At 37.5% G+C, this 10,268-nt stretch overlaps 1 protein-coding gene across 1 annotated transcript in view; it reads left to right on the forward strand.

Moving 5' to 3' along the window:
• Positions 1-10,268, forward strand: part of LOC140732128 (uncharacterized) — a 205,073-nt gene that overhangs the window by 62,306 nt on the left and 132,499 nt on the right. The window contains exons 14-16 of the mRNA XM_073054312.1: positions 2,034-2,236; positions 4,744-4,871; positions 7,028-7,130. Coding sequence (XP_072910413.1) covers positions 2,034-2,236; positions 4,744-4,871; positions 7,028-7,130 — 434 coding nt within the window. The remainder of the gene's footprint in view (positions 1-2,033; positions 2,237-4,743; positions 4,872-7,027; positions 7,131-10,268) is intronic.

The following is a 10,268-nucleotide window of genomic DNA, read 5'->3' on the forward strand; positions in this document are numbered from 1 at the left end:
TGTCTTTATAAAAAGAAGGTATATTGCCTACTACCTGAACTATAAAAAACACAAATAAAAACAAACTAAAAAAAAACACAAATCTTAACCGAATGAAGCTGGAAGTAAGAAAGGTAAATGCAAAAAATGCTTATTTGTGGCACCAACTAACAGAAATGCGACTGACTCTTGCATGTCTTCTGAAATGCCATTTGTTCGCTAACTACTAAATGTTTTGACATTTGTGAACAAACCCTATTTGTTCCAAACTACTAAATCAAAATGTAATAATAGTCAACAGAATGACTCCAGTATTTTTAGAATTCACAAATTACAGTGGGATTTACAATGTCCAGCTAGCAATCATCAGGAGAGAATAAAGAAATTTCTGAAACAGTTGGAATGCTGAGTAAGCATAATTACAAGCATAACTATATTGAAAATACATTTTAAAAATCAGAAATTTATATGAATTGTGACACCAAATTTATCTGTTACTTTGGTGGACAACGGGGATCAATATCTCCCATTAATATTAATATAGAATTATTTATCTTTTAAAAGATGAGCAGTCAACATCCCAATGAAATCTCTTGGGCATCTTCTCAATAGCTACCACATCCTTTCTGTTGGCTGCTCCAAATGTGGTCTCACTAAAATTTGTTACAGCTCACACATATATACTCAAACATTTTCATGACCAATGAAGGAAAGCATGCCATAAAACTTCCACATCACCCCACCCACTTGTTTTGCCAGTTGTGTTCCACTTTGTTGAATAATTTGCTTTTTCTCTTTCATTTTAAAATGGAAAACTTCACATTTTCCCACAATATGTTCCATTTGCCAATTTCTTCCCATTCACCCATCCATATTCCTTTGCAACTTCTTTGTGTCCTCTCCCATGCTACCAACCTAACTACATTTATACCATCATCAAATGAGACTACAATGACCCACTCTGTTTATCTGACTCGTTAATAAAAATATATGAGTAACCAAGGCTGAACCCCGAGACACCCAACTAACTGATGCAGATATAAAATGTAATACAGTAATGATGTAGCGTTGGGAGATCAAAAGTTGTCTGAACCACATTCAGATAAATAAAGGACTGGTTGTAAGCAGAGCCCCAATCCATCTGTTAATAGAGCTGCTTGGGGTTTAAACTTTGTAAAATATTTTGAAACATTGTAAAACTTTGAAGACTTTTTAAATTATTTAATCATATTTAAATATGATCAAATGCTTAACAAGCTTTTAAAGAGATCTTAAAAAGATACAGAGATAGTAAAACTATTAACAAATTCATTAAAATCTGTAACACACTTCCAGTAAAATCTTAGCCTTCTGTAGGAATGCACTCTTTTAGACATTTCTGACATAATTCCAGATCTCTGGGTGTGTTACTGGACAATTAGTATGTGGTCTATTTCCTGAGGAGACTCAGGTCCTTTAACATCTGTCAGATGATCCTGAGGATGTTCTATGAGGCTGGGGTGGCCAGTGCTATCATGTTTGCTGTTGTGTGCTGGGGCAGCAGCCTGAGGGTAGCAGACACCAACAGAATCAACAAACTCATTCGTAAAGCCGGTGATGTTGTGGGGGTGGAACTGGACTCTCTGACGGTGGTGTCTGAAAACAGGATGCTGTCCAAGTTGCATGCCATCTTGGACAATGACTCCCATCCTCTCCATAATGTACTGGTTAGGCACAGGAGTACATTCAGCCAGAGACTCATTCCACCGAGATGCAACACTGAGCATCATAGGAAGTCTTTCCTACCTGTGGCCATCAAACTTTACAACTCCTCCTTCGGAGTGTCAGACACCCTGAGCCAATAGGCTGGTCCTGGACTTATTTCCACTTGGCCTGATTAACTTATTATTATTGAATTATTTATGGTTTTATATTTCTTCACTATTCTTGGTTGGTGAGGCTGTAACGAAATCCAATTTCCCTCGAGATCAATAAAGTATGTCTGTCTGTCTGTCACTCAAGTATGCAATCTTGTTACTAACTAGGGTTTGCTTCTGAAACTTCACTTTTCGCAGATGGAGACTAATGTGCAGCCAGAATTTCCAGTGTCAGTTGCAGAGACGTACAAAGGATGGCAGGAAGTATTAGCCGCATATGAGTCCCTCAGTTCATTTCAAACAGAGTTCTTCAAGAGTCTCATAAGAAATATGACGATGACTTACAAATTTTGGGAAAACTTTGAACTTGACACTTTTCAGCAGCATCTCTTGTGGAACTTGTAAGTATAGTTCAGGCATCCTGGAGTTTAATTTTTATTTTTCATCTCTTACATGGTAGTTCCTTTAGTAAATAGTTGTACCAGTCTTTCAGTAGGATTAACAAAGGAGACTGGTGGACCTCTCCCCTCCCTCCCATTTTCCATACCCTGCGCTCTTTTGGTGTTGCTCATTGCAAAGTTCATTCAGATTAATTAATAATTTCCTTTCTCACCCCGCCTATTATTCCCCGCTCCCTTATCCTTTCTCTGAGGGTCTCAATTATTTGAAGTACGGTACATTTCCATGGGTTTCCATCACTTGCAATTACCTCACATAAGTAGCTGCCTTCCATGCTTGAGCCCAGATTATATGTCTCAATCAATACAGAAGAGTCTTGTCCTTCAGTTTATCACTATAAATTTGGATTCACCATACAGATTGCTGAAAAATAATCTGGTTTTCATGTTTGTCATGTAATAACTACAATTAGATATGTCACACAAACCTAGGGCTCATCTGCTCCTTGGATAAACTAACAATCATCTATGCAGAATTTTAAAAGGGAGACTGAAATGTGACGATTTCCCCAAGTCTCTAAAAAATATTGAATATTATAATTTTAAATTGAGTTTTTGAGGATGCGATTCATGGGGTGAAGGCAGTGGATGTTTTGTGCATGGACTTTAGTAAAGCTTTCAATAAGGTCTCTCAGTATGTTGCTGATCCAGGATATTAAAGTCCATGGGCTCAGTGGAGGCTTAGTAAACTGGATCAAATTTGGCTTGGATGTAGATGACAAAGGATAGTAATGACTGGGCTTTATTTTGCTTGGAGTTCTGTGGCTGGTGGTGCTCTGCAAGGATCAATGCCAGGACCTTTGTTATTTGTCATATCGGTGAATGATTTAGATGACAATGTGGGTGGGCTGATTGGTAAGTTTGCAACTGACACAAACATTGGCAATTGCAGTAGTGAAGAAAGTTGTCAAAGGATACTGTAGGATACAGATCAGTTGGAAATATGGGTGAAGAAATGGCACATGGAAATTCACCTGGACAAGTGTGAGATGGTGCACTTTGGGAGGTTAAATGTCAGTGGAAAATGTATGTATGTTTAACAAGAAGACACTAAGTGGCATTGTTATACAGAGGAATGCAAGTCCATAGCTCCATGAAAGTGGCGACACAAGTGAGCAGACTGCTAAGGAAGGCATTCAGCATACTTGCCTTCATTGCTCAGAGTGCAGAGTACAGAAGTTTTGAAGCCATGTTGCAGCTGTATAAAACTTAGGTCAGGCCATATTTGTGTGCATTTCTGGTTGCCACACCTTGGGAAGGTTGTGTAGATTTTGGGGAGGGTGCAGAATTGGTTCATTAGGATGTTGCCTGGATTAGAGAGTTGAGCTATAAGGAGAGGTTGGACAAACTTGGATTACTTTCTATGGAGTGGTGGAGACTGAAGATGACCTAATAGAGTTATGTAAAAGTGTAAGAGTCATTCATTGGGTCCAAGTCTTCTTCCCAGGAAATATCAAATTCCAGAGGGCACAGCTTTAAGGTGAAGGAGGTGGACTGGGGTGGGGGGAGAGTATATTTAAAGGAGATTTACATGGCAAATATTTTTTTAAAAACGCAGAGAGTAGTGGATGCTTGGAATGCACTGCCAAGGGAAGTGATAGAAACAGCTATGAAAGCAATGTTTGAGGCATTTAGACAGACACACAAACAGGCAGAGAATGGAGGATATGGATTAACATATGTGCAGTTCAAATTGACATCATAGTGGACACAGACAAGGTGGGCCAAAGGGTCTGTCCCTATGTCATGTCATACTGTTGCATGCCTATATTCTGTATTGGGGATATACCCAATAAAGGAAAATCCTCACAAGGGAAGATATTTACATGCTACATTGGCAGAGGAAGCTTGGTGGCACTTGTGGTCTGTCCAGCTCAATTCTCGTTGATTTGATTTGATGCAACTGACTTGCATAATTTGATGTACTGTCCATGGGGCAAGTAAAAATTAAGCTGGCACAATCTGATATATTTCCTGTTGGTTACCCAAGTGTGTGCATTGCAGTCCTCCGAATTGTAAAAGGTGTGAAGCTTGTGAAGGCTGACATCGAAGAAACAAAACTAAATGAATGTTTATTGATTCAATTCTTACAACTGCTGAGACTTTCTGCATTAAGATACTGCATTTAGATGTAGTGTATAAAATAAGACTAATGGCTTTACTGTCAATATAATTGGGAGTTCCTTCATGCAGTTAGTATATGCAGTCAGACCAAATATCTTATAGAAAGGCCATTACATCTGCATTGGTCTTAGCCATTTTGTCATTTAGCAAGATTTGTCCATGTGTCAGTGTGGAATACACTTCATCTTCAGTTGACCCTGGAAGCTGAGCACCAACCATCAGGGTTGACAATGGCTGACCTAACCATTATTATCTGGTGTTACTGAAAAAGTAGTAATTCCAGTTTTTATTTCTCTGACCTTTAATACTGATGTAATTTATTCCAGGGCGTTTGACTTATTTGATGCACAGGGGTCCGTGATGGAGAGCAGTGAGTACTGGCCAGACATAAAAAAGTATGTTAGTGGAATTTGCTGGGTTATAGAAAGCACAAACCAACCACTTATAGGAAATGGTAAGTAAACAAGAAACGTAAAACATAAAAAGGGTCACTTTTAGCTTATAAGTTTTAGTAAATTTTCGGACATAAGGAGGTGAAGTTTGTAAAGGCACATGAGAGAAAGATGCGATAAACTAAAAATGATTATCATCCCTTTAGATTACAGTTAAAAAAAATTCATGGCTTTTAAGAATTAGACTTTATTTAACAACCTGTAGACATTTACTCAATTCCAGTTTGAATTAAATTAAGAAAGATGACATATTTAATATATAAAGAGATTAAGTGTATGCCTCAGCAATAGTACCTATTAGGAAAAAGTGTTAATGCATAATGTATGATCATTAGGAACAAAATGAAGATTAAGTTTTGCAGGCAGTTAGAGAATGATGCATGAAGAGAAAATTATTCTGAAAGGATATAAATATGACTGACTTAATTTATTCACACAAATGGCCAGAAATGATTTGGTGTAAAATCCATTTGCCCCTGTTGTGCACATATTTTATACTGTTCGTGCCCTTTCCGGTAAAGTCCCACTCTTGTAAAATTGGATTTACCATTTCTTGTCAGAATTCACTACATGCTGGTGACGTTCCCCTGTCATATTTTAACCTACAATGATGCCATTGATATTTATGCTGTGTGGTTGAATAATTGACAGGAGTTGGATCAAAAAGGCATGGGCAATGAGCTTCTGTTGTCAACTCATTGTTAAACAGGGAACACATGATTCAAACAGTCAGATATAAATTAAAGTTCCCTGCTGATGCATGTTTTTCATTTTCACTGACTCCCCAACATCAATCATATGTAGCTGCATTTTGCTCTAAAAAGCCTGAACAGAACACCCCATTGAGAGGACATAGCATTAGCTTGCATTCTTTGACCCTCTCCCTCCCCCATCTTTACTCTTGACCCTCACCTGTCCTTAAACCATTATATTTTAACTTTATGTCTATTTTCTGTCTTCTCTTGCCCATTTCCTCATCTCCGTGGCAACCAGTGGAGCTGGTACAGAAATATCAATCTAATAATGTTGACCAGCTTACCAATGGGTAGCACATAAATGGAATGGCTACTGTGAGCAGCTGGTAGCTGTGAACATGCAAGTCACTTCAAATTTTATTTTAATGGGAGGAAACCATCAAGATGATTTCTTAAAGTAAGGCTGCCAGAATTTAATAGATATTTGGTTGCAGGCCATTTGGCATCAGGGAAAAATAAAGTGCCTATTTAATACACCATCAACAGGTAAAATCTGTTTTCTAGATACGTTTGCTATCACTGTTCAATCAGTCTGTAGTTCTTTATCTAAAATAAATTGGAGGCAAAACCATCACCAAGTAGGACCTTCACTGAAAGAGTTTTTGTACGTTTTCAGGTATAAATAATATGAATGGTATATCCAATCATGTATATGCATATTTATAAGATTTATAGATTCATAACAAATCAAATTAGGTACTGAAAGACAAAGAAAGGAAAAGTAACATTGGATTTTGTGGATAAAAATGAGAAAGTAATGATAAGGAAGGTGTATTAAAATTGGAAAACTGAATTGTAAAATTAATGAAAAGACGTTATCACATTTGTAAATGAGATTCACCAGTTCAGGTTGATCGTTGGAGATACAAAGACTGCAGATGCTGGCTCTGGAGCAAAAACCAAACTAGAGGAACTCCATGGGTTGAGTAACGCCTGTGGAGATGATAGATGTCATTTCATGTCAATACTCTGCTCTAGGACAAAGTGCACAGAGGGAATGTAGTGAGTATAATGGGATGAGAGGGAGAATTGTGGCAGGAACTAGCAAGTCAACCTGAAGTCCTTGTTTATTTAGAAAGTCTGAATAATAGTTGCTTTTGTTAACTTTCAGCTTCATGATATTAGGAAGCTTTTGTTGCCCAATAAATCAGATTCAAATAAGATTTGATCCATATCCAATGATTCCCCACCAAAGCATAGATCCACATTTACAAATAAATTAGCCTTTAGCCACATATAGACTCTAGAGTAAAAGAGGTTAAAGCAGACAGAGCAGTTTACTTTGGTGTTAATGTAAAGAAAGAGCTCTGAGTCATTTAACTGAATTGGATACCTTTTTGTAAACAGTATCTTATTCCATTTTCAAAAATGTTATTTCTTGTTCTCTGCTGTTAATTTTTTAGGATCAATGTGTGACAAGGAGACAATCAACTGGAGATATCTGTTTAATGAAACTCTGATATTTATACAGAATGTTCAGAATAATAATGACTCATGTGAGGAGTGGTAAGTTACAGCACTGTGACTGATGCATTTGTAGCATAGAGTCATATAGCACGGAAACAGGCTCTTTGGCCCAAATGCTCCATGCTAGCCAAGATGCTTATCTAAGTACATCAGACTTTCTTTGCCACCGTCTGACTGCCCCACTAATCCATGCGAAAACATCTTCAGGCTCAACCTATTGTAGTACTCCTTTTGTCCTACCCTTCGCTCTTCCCCACCTTCTTTACAACTTCAACCCAACATTTTTTGTGTCTCTTTGACCTGAACCTTTACACTTACTCCAATTGCTGTCTGGCCTGCTGAGCACCTCTGCTATTTGCTGATTTTGTTGCAGATTTCCAGAATCTACACTTTCTTACCGATTTTTCAACCTTGAAACATTTATTGGTTCTTTGTTCTCTCCACTGATGTTATTGACCTGGTCTGCCTGTCCTGATTTCTCTTTCTCCGTTAAAATTTGTAAGATGATTACATCTTAAATTTGTAAGATAGAAAATTTATGGTATTATGTGTAAGTTCTGCTGCTATAGAAATAACATCAGAGTATAGAGGATTGGAAAACTCTATTCAAGAAGATTCAAGATAGGATGGAGTATAAAGACATGGTGCTACTCGTATACTCCAATCTTCTAGCAACTATTGTCAAGAAAATGTAAAATTCCATTATTAATGAAATCATGGAAGTAGAAAATCATATGAGGAGACAGAATCAACATAGTTTTGTGAAAAAGGAAATTGTCATTGATTGATATGGGATTCTTTGGGGATGTAGCCAGTTGCTCATGGAAATGTTATATTGGCATGTTTGGAGAATTAGTTAGTTGACAGAGAGACAAAGCAAATGGGTATTCTTAGTTTAGAAAGCTACAACAAGTTGTTTGTGTCAGGATTAACTCCTGGGCTGTCAGCTATTTGCAATTTATATTAAGAATTTAGAAGAAAGTATTATACTGTAATTAATGATACAACAAAAGGTGGTAGGTGTGAAATGAATTTACCAAGGTATATTGACCAACTAAATGAGGACACAACAAGATGGCAAGTAGAGTGTGATGTAGAGAATGTTGTTTTGGTATTTATTTACTTGTTGAGATACAGCATGGAATCGGCCTTTTGAGCCACACCGCCCAGCAATCTCCCGATTTAATCCTAGGCTAATCATGGGACAATTTACAATATCCAATTAACCTACCGACTGGTACATCTTTGGACCGTGGGAGTAAACTATAGCACTTGAAGGAAACCCAGGCAGTCATGGGGAGAACATACAAACTTCCTCTAGTCAGTGGCAGATATTGAACACGGGTCGCCTTTGTTGTTAAGCATTGTGCTAACACTACTTTGCCGCCATGTTGAAGGATAGAAAAGAAAAAGAGAACTTAAGAAAGAAATTAGGAGGGAAAACTGGGGCCATAAAAGAAATTAGAATTGGCAAGACAGATGGATAGAGTTATGAAGTAGGCATTTGATAGCACTGAGTCTAAGAATTGGGACCTCATGTTGTAGATATACAAAACATTGGTTGGACTGCATTTGGAGTCCTGTGCAAGTTTTAGTCACTGTTCTACAGGAGGGAAGAGTAGAGAGAGAGAGAGAGTGCAAAAGAGTTTCACCTGGATACTGAGTTCACTGGAAAGTAGGAGGCTTATGGGTGACCTTATAGAGGTTTATACAATTATGAGAGCCATAGGTAGGATAGATAGAGTGAGAAGCCTAAAACTAGAAGCCAAAGTGAGAGATAAGATGTTTTAAGGAGACCTGAGGGTTAAGTTTTTTAAATAGAGGGTGGTGGTTATCTGGAATGAACTGGCAGAGTAGGTGGTAGAGGCAGATGATATTACAATGTATAAAAAAGAATTTGGATGATTATTTGTACAGAAAAGGCAGAGGGAGCAAGTATAATGCAAATGAATGGGATTAGCATAGATAGCATCAACGCCAGCATCATGGGCTGAAAAGATCCACTTCATTGCTGGATGATGCTGTAATTCCATAAATGATTCTAAACTAATCGTTAGATGAAGTGAGACTTTTAAATTCTGTAGTTGTGTGAGATTTTGAAGTCCTTGTATGAGAAACAGAATGATAGCACACAGGAACAGCAGGTAATGAGAAAGGCCAATAAAATCATGAACAGTCAATGCTGTAAACACTCAGTTGGTAAATAGATTGTTGGCCATTAATACACAACAACTGGAGTACAACAGGAAGGGACCTTTCCTACATCTCTACAGGGGTTTGGGACACATGTGGAATGTACGTGCCATAGGACTTTGGTCACACATAAGGGAAAGGTTCACAAGATGGAGATGTTTACAAAAAGGATTGAGTTTGACCTTTTTGAAGTTCAGCAGAATGAGAGGTGATTATGTTAAAGCATACGTTTCTTAATGTGGTAGATTCTGGGAAGCTATTTCCCTTTGTGGAGTAATCTGGAACAAAGTGACATGGACTCATATTAAAGGGACAGCTGGTCACAAGCACCAAAAATCTTTGGATTCTCCAGCCAGATAGCTGTGATACTGAATCAATAAACAAATTCAAGGGTGAAAGTACAGTAGATGATAGATTTCTGGAATACAGAGGAATCAACAGTCACAGGGTTCAGGTAGGAAGGTGATGTCTGTAACGTGGTTCCCTTACAGAGAAAGACAGCAGTATTTATAATAATGGGGAATAAGGAAATGACAAAGGAAATATTAATTTATAATATAAGAAGACATTAAAAATCAGAGAACTAAGGATATAGTGAGAATGAGGGACTGAAGGAAGTAAGTATTAGTGATTTGAAAAAAAAATGTAGACGTTGAGACTAGAATCCCAAGGACTCAATGATCATAATTTTGACATTGCTGGATATAGAGTTAGTAAAGTTCTGGTTATGATCTTCCAAAATTCTGTATATTTTTGTATTTCAATGAATTGGTGAATAGCAAATGTAAGCCCACCATTTAAGAGAATGCTGAGGGAGCAGAGAACACCACATCAGTTAATCTAATATAAGTGGTGCTAAAGCTGCCAAAGTCTATGTTGGAAAATGTACTAACAGAATACTTTGGAAAGAAAAATAGGATTGGGCAGAATAAAAGGAAAATCCTTTTTGATCAATCTACTGAAGCTTTGAGAATGTGAATCATG

This window comes from Hemitrygon akajei, chromosome 8 (assembly GCF_048418815.1).
Source record: "Hemitrygon akajei chromosome 8, sHemAka1.3, whole genome shotgun sequence".
Lineage (NCBI taxonomy): Eukaryota > Metazoa > Chordata > Chondrichthyes > Myliobatiformes > Dasyatidae > Hemitrygon > Hemitrygon akajei.